General features: G+C 34.0%; 1 protein-coding gene and 1 non-coding gene across 3 annotated transcripts in view; both read left to right on the forward strand.

Moving 5' to 3' along the window:
• The window catches only part of MOB4 (MOB family member 4, phocein), a 45226-nt gene extending 32446 nt beyond the window's left edge, over positions 1-12780 (forward strand). For both annotated transcript variants that reach the window (XM_040475769.1, XM_040475768.1), the window contains 5 exons: positions 3121-3163; positions 3352-3438; positions 9375-9454; positions 10497-10608; positions 10733-12780. In XM_040475769.1, the coding sequence (XP_040331703.1) occupies positions 3121-3163; positions 3352-3438; positions 9375-9454; positions 10497-10608; positions 10733-10864 (454 nt within the window). In that variant the 3' untranslated portion in view covers positions 10865-12780. The remainder of the gene's footprint in view (positions 1-3120; positions 3164-3351; positions 3439-9374; positions 9455-10496; positions 10609-10732) is intronic.
• Positions 4755-4863, forward strand: LOC121031134 (U6 spliceosomal RNA). Its single transcript, XR_005790568.1, has one exon. It is a non-coding gene; the product is annotated as a U6 spliceosomal RNA (small nuclear RNA).
• Positions 12781-13066: the final 286 nt, after the last annotated feature.

A 13066-nucleotide genomic window follows, 5' to 3' on the forward strand; every position in this document is an offset into this window, starting at 1 on the left:
AGCGTCATGCTGACACTTGCTGTCAAAATAAATAAAAATTAAAAAATAAATAAAGGCAGCTTAATCCTGAAGTTACTAAGTTATTTCTTGAAGTTGCAAGCTTCTCTGTAAACAGGAGCTGAGATGAGTTGGTAGGTTAAATATAAAGAATGTAGCTAGAGATAGATGTTCATTAGGTTTTGTAACTTTTTAAGTTAATTTTTAAATAATAAGTGAAATTGAAATAGGACTTTCCCTGCATAAATTAGACCACTTTTTTGATGAGTCCCACAAATTGTAGAGTGGGCACTGTTTTTCGGTTTGGTTTGATCTGGTGTGTTTTTGTTTTTTTTTTTTTTTGCTACAGACTTGTTATATAGACATTGCTAAGACATAATATATTGTCATAACAGTCCAGCAATTTCAGGATGCTAAGACTTCTTTGTACTCTGCTGGTTTCTTAGACAAATCACTTGACTATTTGATCTAGTGTTTTTAGAGATTTTATTTTTAAGTAATTTCTGCACCCAACGTGGGGCTCTAACGCACAACCTTGAGATCAAGAGTCACATGCTCCAACAACTGAGCCAGCTGGGTTCCCCTGACATAGTTTTTTAAAAATACATCTCAGTGCATGATAATTGAAGGTATGAATATGTAGATATTTTCCCATTCTTATAAATCAAAATAGCACTTTAGATTCTCTGCTTTTTTTAATTTTATTTTTTATTAAAAGATTTTTTTTATTGTTTATTTATTTATGAGAGAGAGAGAGAGAGAGACAGTGTAAGCAGGGGAGGGACAGAGAGAGGGAGTAACAGAATCTGAAGCAGGCTCCCGGCTCTGAACTGTCAGCACAGAGCCTGATGCAGGGCCAGAACTCATGAACCATGAGATTATGACCTGAGCCAAAGTCGGACATTTAACCAGCTGAGCCACCCAGGCACCCCTCTGCCTTATTTTAATCAGCTTTGAAAATAACTACTTACTTACCTGTTAGGATTAATGATGAAAATAAGTGGGGATTTTTTTTCACTACAAGCATAATCCTAACAAGTGAGGTCTGATTTTAGCATATAAGATTTTAATTTCAGATCTAGGAAAACCTTTTCCTGCATATTTAATTAGACTATAAAATATGCAGTATACAAAACTTATAAAATCTTTCTCATGCATATTCCATTTGTCCTGGTGCTGTTATTTGTAGTTTTTTTTTTTCCTGAATATTAGCCACTTTATTTTGGTTTCATATTTATGTATTAAATATCACATATATATTCTTTCGTGTCTTCATCATAGTGTATATATCTTTATAGTTGACCAAGAAGAATTTCAAAAGTAGCTTTTTGAGTTTTTGCATGTACTTGATGTAATTGATTTGAGGCTTAATACTTGCTCTTATTGGTTAATATTGTTGATTATATTATGATGCTAATGGGACTTCATTCAAGTCTCCCACTAGCCCATATGGAATCTTTGTAATAGGAAGAGATGCTCCTTCTTCTGAGTGGATGCAATCCTATGTATGACTTAAGAGATTAGAGCATAGGCTGGATTTCAGCTCTGGCTTGTCTCTTCAGCTGCACAACTCTATATGTTAGCCCTATATTGAATTAACTGGAAGCTGTTAGATTTGCACTGTGTGCCACAGATTGTACCCATAAACACTGCCAAATCAGTTAGCTTAGTTTTGCTGCTGGCCATACGTGAGTTAAAGTAGATGAGAAACTTACTTTTCACCACCTGTCTTTATTACCACTTAGTGGAAAACAACTTGAAAACTTGCATGCAGCCTATAAGATACAGGGCAGTAGAGGGTGATGTGGTGATTCAGAAATAGTGTTATTTTAGTGATCTAAGAACTGCATTATTGTTAGGGATCTGGAAAGGAAATACATTTACAGAGAACTGAAAATCTGACTCCTTATTTGCTTTCTTCTATAGCTTTTCTTTCATATATGTGTGGGGTTTTTTGTTTTTTCCCTTTTGGGACTCTCCTTTATCTTCTAACTATGTAGGTTTTAGTTTTGCATTTGTAGGGAACCACACTGTTCTCATTTGTTGGGGAAACATAATAGTGATTAATTAGGTAAGATTTTTAGAGGGGATGTGTTCAGTATTTTGACAGCTATTAAAGTAAGTTATCTTAGTGACATAGAGGATTGATGGTCGTTTCATATAAAATAACAAGTTTGTCTAAAAATGATGATCTCAATCTTACATAATTTCCTCTATTCTTCACTTATTAAAAAACATTTTGAACACTTACTATGTTCCAAGAATTATTCTAGGCTTTATAATTCTGTTTGGCAGTTTTAGAAGAGTATCATGAAAAAATGCTACAATCTACTAAGTGACCAAGAAGCAAGATAAAAACTTGTGTATGATTTGGTCCCAGTATAGTTTAATCTTTGCATAGAAAATCAAATTTGTAGGTAAGTAATAATTAACTTTTGGGAGAGGTGGTAGAATTATGAAGGACCTTCTTATTGTACATTATATATTTGATCATATTTAAGGTTTTCATAAGGAACATGTTGTTTGTAATCAGAACAAAGTTTGTAGAATATTCAGGTATTTAAAACATCTAGTTTTATGTTTGTATTCAGATAAATACACACATGATGTTTTACATAACTGGAATCTTACTGTAAATATAAATATATATCCTTTGTTTATGTATATACCAACATTTTGCTACTCTGCAATTGCTGATTATTTGGAATGTTTCAAAAAAATTTTATATTTTCTGTGAATGTCTTTATACATTTATCTGTATGCAATTCTGATTATTTTATTAGAATAGATTTCTAGGAGAATGACTTTGTAAATAAAAGTATATACTTCCTAAGCATTTTGGTAACTATTTCCAAATTCAGAAAAATTCCACCAATTTCCAGTATATAATTATGATCAACTCACTGGAGGCTGATATTGAACATTATTAGGGTTGTTAGTTTTGGGTTTTGCATACTAATCTGTATGCCTTTGTACAAAATATGCCATGTAAATTCAGATGGTGTTGACAGTGGTGACGACAAAGGAAGGATGGTACTGATGGGATTCTGTTTTTACAGTTAGTATTCTGAAAATAATGTGGGGGATGGATAAGACTTTTCATTTATATATTTGCATTTTTAGGCAATTCTGTCTTGAACTAAATGGACTTGCTGTCAAACTTCAGGTAATATTTTCTTTAAGTTAAAGCTATTATTGAAAGTACTGATTTTTTCTGTTTTTGTAACATTAGGTGCTCCCAAAGACTCACCCAACATTTCTAATTATTCTGTACTTTTACATGGGAGTGTAGTAACCCAAATGATAGACTTTTTCATTGTTTTACATATTAAGAAGTGTAACTATTTCTAACAGAGTGAGTGCCATCCAGATACATGTACTCAGATGACTGCAACTGAACAATGGATTTTTCTTTGTGCAGCTCATAAGACTCCAAAAGAGGTGAGACATTATGAAATAGAATGCCTAATAAAATCATCATAATCATCATAACCTAAATCTCTCCATGAGAGTGGTCAATAAATTTTTAGTGTTTTAGTTCACTGTTTATTTTGCTGTTTGGTTTAGAGTTCTTTGTTTTAAGTTTATTGCCCCAGTGCTATTTTAAGATTTATGATTATCATTTTTCATAATTGGATAATATCATGGGCTAGAACTCACTTTATGATTCGTTGCCTATTACAGAATAACATCTACCATATGATGCTGATAGCTACTGTATAATGGATGAGATATACATGTTTAGTTTTTTGGTTCAGTTATAATTTTTTTAATGTTTGTTTATTTTGAGAGAGAGAGCGTGCATAGCAGGGAGGAGCAGAGAGAGAGAATCCCAAGCAGGTTCCATGCTGTCAGCACAGAGCCCGACGTAGGGCTCGGTCCCATGAACCATGAGATCATGATCTGAGCTGAAATTAAGAGTCTGGTGCTCAACTCACTGAGCCACCAGGTGCCTCGTAATTTCTTTTGATAGGAATAACTGTTGGTGATTACAAGTTGATGAGTTATCTATTAAAGAAATGTTGTTTTTGGGCTTTTTGACTTTATAGGTCAGTATTTTTTACCTACTTTTTTTTAATATATTTTTTTTTAAGTTTATTTATTTTGAGAGAGAAAGTGTGTATGAAAGTGGGGGAGGGACAGAGAGAGAGGGAGAAAGAAAATCCCAAGCAGATTCCACACTGTCAGCACCGAGCTTGTCGCGGGGCTAGATCTCCCAAATCATAAGATCATGACCTGAGCCGAAACCAAGAGCCAGACACTTAACCGATAGAGCCACTCAGGCACCCCTTATATTTCCTACTATTTGTTTGAAACCCACCATAATGATTTTCCTCTTCATAATTGGCCCTACATTGAAAAGTTTTTCATGTTGTTTTCTCCTCATTTAGTTTTTGTCATGGTGAGAGTATAGGAAGTAGCAATTGTTTATAGAACATTTTTAGTTATAAGTAATTTCTTCATATTATCTAATATCCAGTACATATTCAGTTTTCCTTAGTTATTTCAAAAGTTGCAGCTAGTTTGTTTAAACTATGCATTGCATTTTCCTTGATCTGCATTCCTTTTAATCCATAGTACTTTTTTTTTTTTTGGATACTTAAACTCATTGAAAATAATTGGGGTTAGGCCAATTCTGCAGAATTATAGACTGTCAAATGATCATTTTATTGATAGACCTCTAAGGCTTAAAGACAAGTGACTTTCTGTTTGCAAAATTCACATCTGATGTTCTTTTATTTGAAAAGGCAAGTTCTATGCTCGCTTCGGCAGCACATATGCTAAAATTGGAAGAACGATACAGACTAGATTAGCATGGCCCCCGCGCAAGGATGACATGCAAATTCGTAAGCGTTCCATATTTTTAGAGCCTAAATGTCCATCAGCTGATGAATGGATAAAGAAATTGTGGTTTATATATACAATGGAATACTACTTGGCAATGAGAAAGGATGAAATATGGCCCTTTGTAGCAATGTGGATGGAACTGGAGAGTGTTATGCTAAGTGAAATAGGTCATAAAGAGAAAGACAGATACCATATGTTTTCACTCTTATGTAGATGGATCCTGAGAAACTTAACAGAAGACCGTGGGGGAGAGGAAGGAGGAAAAAAAAAGTTAGAGGGAGGGAGCCAAACCATAAGAGACTGTTAAAAACTGAGAATAAACTGAGGTTTGTTGGGGGTGGGAGGGAGGGGAAAGTGGGTGATGGGCACTGAGGAGGGCACCTGTTGGGATGAGCACTGTGTGTTGTATGGAAACCAATTTGACAATAAATTTCATATTAAAAAAAAAAAATGAAAAGGCAAGTTCTCCAAAATAAGAAGTATCTGGTACTTGTCTAAGCAAATAGACAAGTTGACTTATTGGATGACTTATTTGGATGACTAATTTCATTCAGGGTATTACTCTTTTTGTGTTAGTTAATTGAAGCAATATTAAGATTATCATTTTATATATGGGAAAATCCACATAGCAGTTTTATTGATAATTTATTGAAATTGGCTACATAGTATAGTGAATTATGTGATAATTGCAATTAGGAAACTGAATCAAGAAGGCTAGTTTCATTTTGGCAAATAGTAAAGATGCATTATTCTCACTTTAGAGTGGAAAAGATACCCAGTTTGTATCTTTGATGTATTATGAGATTTATATGGACTGTCATTGCCATATTTGCTTTTTTTCTTGATTAGTAATAAATATAAGATAGGATGATTATCAGCATTAGGTCTTGTGAATGAGTCTTAGAATTGTAACATTGTTTGCTGAAGACCAGCTCCATTGAATTGTGTCAAGGGAGGATGAATGATGGTGGCATTTTCAAGTGGTAAGTTGTATGCAAAGGAATTTCTGTAAAAATACAAAAGAAAATCTTGAAAGGACACTTTATGAACTGTTAGAATAATTGTGTAGTCAGGAAATAATAGCAACTAACAAATTAGGAACTAAGAAAGTTGTTCTTACAGATGAAAAGAACAGGGAAGATTGTAAAGTAGAAGAGGCAGGGTACTCAGCACCAATGGTGATTTTACTCAATGTTGTTGAGAATTAAAGAGTCATTGCAACAGAGTTAATTGTACATAGTGACTGTAAGTGACAACTTGTTATCAACAACAACTTGTTATCATCTTCTAGCCCTTTCAGTCACATGCAGACTGCAGTAGCATTATAAATATATATTTGGCAAAATAGAATTTATAAAAGCCTGTGAACAAATTGCTTCTTGTTTTGTAACCTTGTATATTTTGCTAACTTTTTGCTGTTACAAATGATACAAAATAGGATTAGTTAACTGAGAGTTAATTGGAGAGAGATGGAGGGAAGCAGCTAAAATAAGATAAAACCTTTCCCCCATCTCCAAAAAAGTTTTTTTTTCTTCCAGTAACCAATCAAAGATCTAAATTTATGCTGATACAGTAGTAGTCATGAACCACATGCAGCTACAGAGCATTTAATGTTGGTAGTCCAAACTGAGATATGCTCAAAGTATGAAATAAAATACCCTTTCAAAGAGTACAGAAAGACATCAAATATCTCATTAAGAGAGAACTAGGTAATCTGTATACAAAAGAATGAAGTTAGACCCTTAACTCACACCTTATACAAAAATCAGCTGAAAATGGTTCAAAAACCTAAATATAACAACTAGAATTATAAAACTCTTAGAAACATATGTGTAAATCTTCATGGTCTTGGACTAGGCAATAATTTCTTAGATATGACCCCAAAAACACAAGTAATAGAAGAAAATATTCAGATTTTATCAAAACTAAAAATTTTTTTTTTGCCTCAAAGGACACTGTCAAGAAAGTGAAAGGACAGTCTACGAATGGGAGAAAATATTTTTTATAAACCTATCTCCGATACGGGTCTGATACCCAGATACATAACTATTGCAACTCAGCAATTAAAAGACTACCTAGTTGGGGTGCCTGGGTAGCTCAGTCAGTTAAGCATCCAGCTTTTGATTTCGACTCAGGTAATGATCTCATGGTTTGTGAGTTCGAGCCCTGTGTCAGGCTCTGTACTGATAACGTGGAGCCTGCTTGGGGTTATCTTCTCTATCTCCCCTCTCTACCCCTCCCCTACTTGCATGCACTCATGCACATGCTCACTCTCTCTCTCTCTCTCAAATAAGTAAACTTAAAAAAAATTAAGATTACCCAGTTAAAAATTAACACAGGATTTGTATAGACTTTTCTCTGAAGAAGATAAACAAATGGCCAATAAGCACATGAAAAAATGCTCATTAATCATCAAAACCACCATGAGTGGATAAATGGAATGTACAGGATGGAATATCATTCAGCTATAAAAGAGAGTGAAGTTCTGATAACATGCTACAGTGTTGATGAACCTTGAGGACATTATGCTGAGTGAAATAAGCCGGACACCAAAGGGTAGATGTTACATGACTCCACTTACATGAAATATTTATAAAGAGCAAATTCGTAGATGTAGAAAGTACATTAGAGGCTGCTAGGGGTTGGGGGATAGTGGACATGGGACATTATTGCGTAATGGTTTACAGAGTTTCTGTTTAGGATGATGAAAAACCTTTGGTTGGAAATACATAGAAGTGATGGTTGCACAATAGTGAATGTAATTAGTGCCATTGAATTGTACATGTAAAAAGTTGAGACAGGGGAGGGGGCACCTGGGTAGCTCTGTCGGTTCAGTGCGTGACTTCAGCTCAGGTCCTGATCTCATGGTTGGTGAATTTGAGCCCCACATCAGGCTCTCTGTTGTCAGCATGGAGTCTGCTTGGGATTCTGTCTCTCCCTCTATCTTGGTCCCCCCCCGCCCCCCCCGTCTCAAAATATATAAACTTAAAAAAAAAAAGGTTGAAATGGCAGAATTCATCTTAAACGTATTTCACCACTTTTTTTTTTTAATGGAAAAAGAAAAGACACACCCCACAATGGCATACACTTCACCTACTAGAATGATCAAAATATAAGAGAGAATAACAAGTGTTGGCCAGGATGTGGAGAAAGGAATATCATCATACAGTGCTGATAGGACTATAAAATACTGTAGCCACTTTGGGAAGTAGTTTGGAAGTTCTTTAAAATGATAAGCGTAGTTACCATATGACTTAGTAGTTCCACTTTTAGGTGTATACCTAAAAGAAATGCGAACATATGTCCATACAAAACTTGTACACTGATATAGTCACATTATTCATGATAGCCAAACATGGAAACGACCAAATTTTCATCAACTGAAGATGAGTAAATAAACAAAATGTGATACATGCACACAACGGAATAGTGTTCAGCCATAGAAAAGAATGAAGTCTATGAGGGATTACAGCATTTTTGTATATATTAAAAACAAAGTTTAAAAAGATTTTGAATCGAAAAAAGAAGTAATATTCATGCTGCACTATGGGTGAGCCTTGGAAAAATGCTAAGTGCCACAAAAGGCCACGTATTACTCCATTTTTTAGAAAATATCCAGAATAGGCAAATCCATGGAAAACAGAAAGTAGATTAATTGTTGCTTCAAGTCAGGGGGAGGAGAGATTTGGAAGTGACTGCTAATTGATACTAGGTTTCTTTTTGGGGTGATGAAAATTTTCAGAAATGTAGTTGCTGATGGTTGCATAAATTTGTGAATATATTAAAAACTTCTGAGTTTTTATTTTATTTTTTTATTTATTTTATTTTATTTTTTAAATGTTTATTGTTGAAAGAGAGAGACAGAATGTGTATGGGGGAGGGGCAGAGAGAGAGGGAGACACAAAATCCAAAGTAGGGTCCAGGCTTTGAGCTGTCAGCACAGAGCTCAACATGGGTCTTGAACTCATGAACTGTGAGATCATGACCTGAGGTCAGATGCTTAACCGACTGAGCCACCCAGGTGTCCCTGAGTTGTACATTTTAAAAGAGAAATTTTGCCAGGGCCCCTGGGTGGCCCAGTCAGTTAAGCATCCACTCGGGTCGTGATTTGAAGCCCCACATCGGGGCTCAGTGTGGAGCCTGCTTGAGATTCATTCTCTCTTTCTCTGTCTCTCTCTGCCCCCTGCTCCCCAAAGCAATAAACATTTTAAAAGAAATTTTATGGTATGTGAATTACATGTTTGCTAATTTTTAAATACCCCAAAGAAGTTCATTAATAATTTTTGTATCAGTTATATGTTGACATAATTTGGGGTAGAGAAATAAATTATATCATTAAAATTAATTTCACCTGTTCTTTTTTAATGTAGTTTTGTTGTAACATTAAATTTTATAGTCATTCTGATATTGTAAGACGTTTTTCTTCAGACATGCTCATGTTTTTGGAATAAGACAAGTATTTCATAACAGACCTCATGCAAGAGGTAGAGCTCTATGTTGATGCATTTTTTATATCCTTTCCTTTGTAGTGTCCTGCAATAGACTATACTAGACACACACTTGATGGTGCTGCATGTCTTCTGAATAGCAATAAATATTTTCCCAGCAGGTAAATAAAACTTGTAAACATGGTGTTAAACTTTTTTGGATTTGATTTAAAAGGTTGATGTTTTTATTAAAACAAACTAGGTTGCTGCTTAATGAATTGTGTTCTTTAAACATTTTTTTTTTTTTTTTTTTTTAAGCTATTTTATATTTAGCTAGTTGAGAATTACTCAAATTTTGAAATTAAGGTTGTGGTTAAACTAAAAGCAGCAGGACTTGGCTCGCAAAGCTCACAGGCCAGTTTAGTCAAGGGTACTTCCTGCAGGGCTGTCCCTCTTCTGCTTTAGAGTTGTGGTATTTACACACTTAACTTCTTGAATCTCTGTGATAGAGCTAGCCTCCTCTTAGACAGCATGCCTGAAGGGCACAATTTCCTAAGTTGGACTGGACTGCTTGTTTTTGAAGGATTCCTTATCCTTGCTTACAGATTTTTAAGATCTGGGAAGAAGGCTCTGCATATTGTAATATATGATTAGTGAGGTTTGTTACTGGCCTTTTATTCTATGAAGACACTTGTTATCAGATGGGTAGATTTGGAGATTCCCCCCGCCGCCCCAAATATCAACTTCAAAGAGCTCATATAAAATATGTTAAAAGATACAATTTTTTGCTTCAGTATCCTGTATATATTTTTTAATATCAAAAATATGCATTTTTTATTTGAAAAAATCAAATTCTGTAGAATAAAGCAATAATTCCTTTTAGTAGTTTTAATCATCTGTAGTGTACAAAGTGTTAATGTGGTAAATGTTCTAGGAAATTTTGATTTGTTGGGGATTTAATTGCATTGAACTTTCATAAAGTCTCAAAGCTTACAATACTGAGTATCTTAGGCACTGTGGTTATGTAGAAAGAGCACTGGCCCAGGAGTAAGGAACAGGGAGGGGTCCTGGTCCTGCTCTTGCCACTTATTAGCACTGTGACCTTGCACTGGTCACTTTTTTCCCCAAGGTTTAAGTCTCCACACTTGTCAATTGAGAAGATTAGACAACATTGTTCCTAAGGTCTGTCCAGCTCTATGAATCTGATTTCTTTCCTATTTCTAGGGTTAGCATAAAGGAATCATCTGTAGCAAAACTAGGATCAGTATGCCGTAGGATTTACAGAATATTTTCACATGCTTATTTTCATCATCGGCAGATATTTGATGAATATGAAGTAAGTATATTTCACTAATTATCCTGATGCATTCTTATCAGAATGACAATAATATACATGGATATTACATGTAGGCTTTTTTGGTTTTGAATAGTAAAATATCTTTTTTTCTTCCTCCTTACAGAATGAAACATTTTTGTGTCACCGGTTTACTAAATTTGTGATGAAATATAATTTGATGTCCAAGGATAACCTGATCGTACCAATTTTAGAAGAGGAAGTTCAGAATTCAGTTTCTGGGGAAAGTGAAGCATGAAGGGAATCATACAGAAAAAAATGTACTGATCACATAATTAACAATAATTATGTACTGTATATATATCGTTTAGACACATCAATCATGTATCCATATTATAGTTTCTTTGTTTAGTATAGGTTTTTGTATGCTGAGTGTTGCCTTTTAAAACGGGAAATACTTTTTAAGTTATTCATGAGCTGTATATTCACCAGTGTGGCACTCATGGTTTTTAAATAAGATTAGTATTATCTGTTTATAATGCCTGTTAATAAAAGAATTTACAGTTTGGTAAAATTGCTGCTAAACAATCATTGGATCACAATCCTCATCAGATAAACCTGTCTATGAAAAGATGAGTGAGCTTGAGGTTTCGCACAAGCCATTTACTAAAGAAATAGTAATATTTTCCTTTGGTTTTATCCCTAGTTTAGATATTCTAGAAAATTCTGTAGTACATTGTTCAGTCTTAACTGTTAACTTTTCAAAAATGAGATGAAAGTGTTTTCAAATTCTGTTTATAGTTTTTGATACACATATATGATTATGTGTATAATCCAAATATAAATGCAAATGAAGTATTAGTAATACCTAAATAATTTTACTGTGCTACATAAAGTATATTCTAGACCAGCATACTTGGAAAGGACTTACCTTTCTGCAGCAGTGGACTGTTAGATACAAGATGATGATAATGATAAGGCATGTAAATGATGTTCCCACTGGAAACCTGCCCTGCCCTTCTCATTTCCCTTAATTCCTTACCCAAACTACATTAGCTGGGAAGCTTTTCACCAGACTGTGATTTAGTGTGGCTTCTACCTATTTATATTTGTATTAATTGCTTACAGATTATACCTCATATTAGCAATTACATTACACTACAGGAAAAATGTATTGGCATAGGCTCTTGCTTATCTTTGTTTTGCAAAATTGTTCTAATTACGGAAAGCACTCTTTAAGATAGTTTGATTCTTCCTGTTAGTAATATTAATCTTTTCATTTAACCATCTAAGAAACATTTAAGAGTTGAAAAATATTGTAGTATTTATTTTACATCCCTTCCCCACAAAGTTTATGTTTGAATTATATGCACATGTGAGTCTTTTTTTGCAATAATTCACAGCTTCCAAGGGTGTTGAATGGTCATACATTTTTTTGACTTTGTTATAATTCAGTATCTTGAGAAAGATTCAACTGCAGATGTTACAACCTTTTCATCTACTGAATGCAATTTTTAACAAAGCACTGGAGGTCTTATTGCTAAACTGGTTATAATGAGGCACTAAGATAGGGCAAAAAATTATACATGTAGTGAAGAAAATATTTTAAATCCATCTCTTGAACAGAATTAACAAATGAGAACTTTTTTATTTTGAAATGAAGATGAAAATGTATTCATCTTGATTTTTTTTTTTCAAATTTAAGGAAATAATTTATACCATACTATACAACAAAGGACGTGTAGCAAATATGTAGGAAATAGCAAACTGAGTGTGTATGTATATATTTATGCCTTTCCAAGCCTGGCAGTGTATTTGGCCTTGAACAGTGCTATCCCAGCAGCCAGTCGTTACTTTAACTCACAACTAACTATCTTTTTAAGAAGTTTTGTGTTCATAGTGAAAGCAATGTTGACTTTGAAATTATGCATTTATATTAATGTCACTAGAAACCAATGGGAGTAGTAATTTTTACACAAACTTGCTAAATATTGAGAGACTAAACTACTAAGTTAATAAATTATATATAGCAGTGTAGCTGTTCTCTCTAGATGGTGTCTCACAATGGATTTCTGTTGCTTGATTATTTTCATAGTAAACATTTGAACTAAGGCCGTGGCTGGGATTGGTGATCTGGCTAAGTATATTGAAACACATTCTGAATAATAAGACTTGGTGTTAACGGGGAAATAAAGTATGTTTTTTCTTACTCATTCCATTTTCCCTGTACTGTGTGTTTGGAATTGATCATAAAAAAAAAATACCCCAAAAAGAAAACATCAGTTTGTAGGCTTGCTTTTGTATTCACTTTGAGGTCTTACTCATACTCATTGTACCATGAAATTGACTCACTGTACTAGGTACAAAACCTAAATGAAACAGTTACTGTTTTTCCTTAACACTCTTTACAGAATTTTGAAAATACACATGTATGTACATAAGTGGTATTAAAAAATTAACCTGACAAAAGATTGATTTATACAGTAAATCTAAGAAAGGA

The sequence above is a fragment of the Herpailurus yagouaroundi genome, unplaced genomic scaffold, assembly GCF_014898765.1.
Source record: "Herpailurus yagouaroundi ecotype Mexico unplaced genomic scaffold, PumYag 140, whole genome shotgun sequence".
NCBI lineage: Eukaryota > Metazoa > Chordata > Mammalia > Carnivora > Felidae > Herpailurus > Herpailurus yagouaroundi.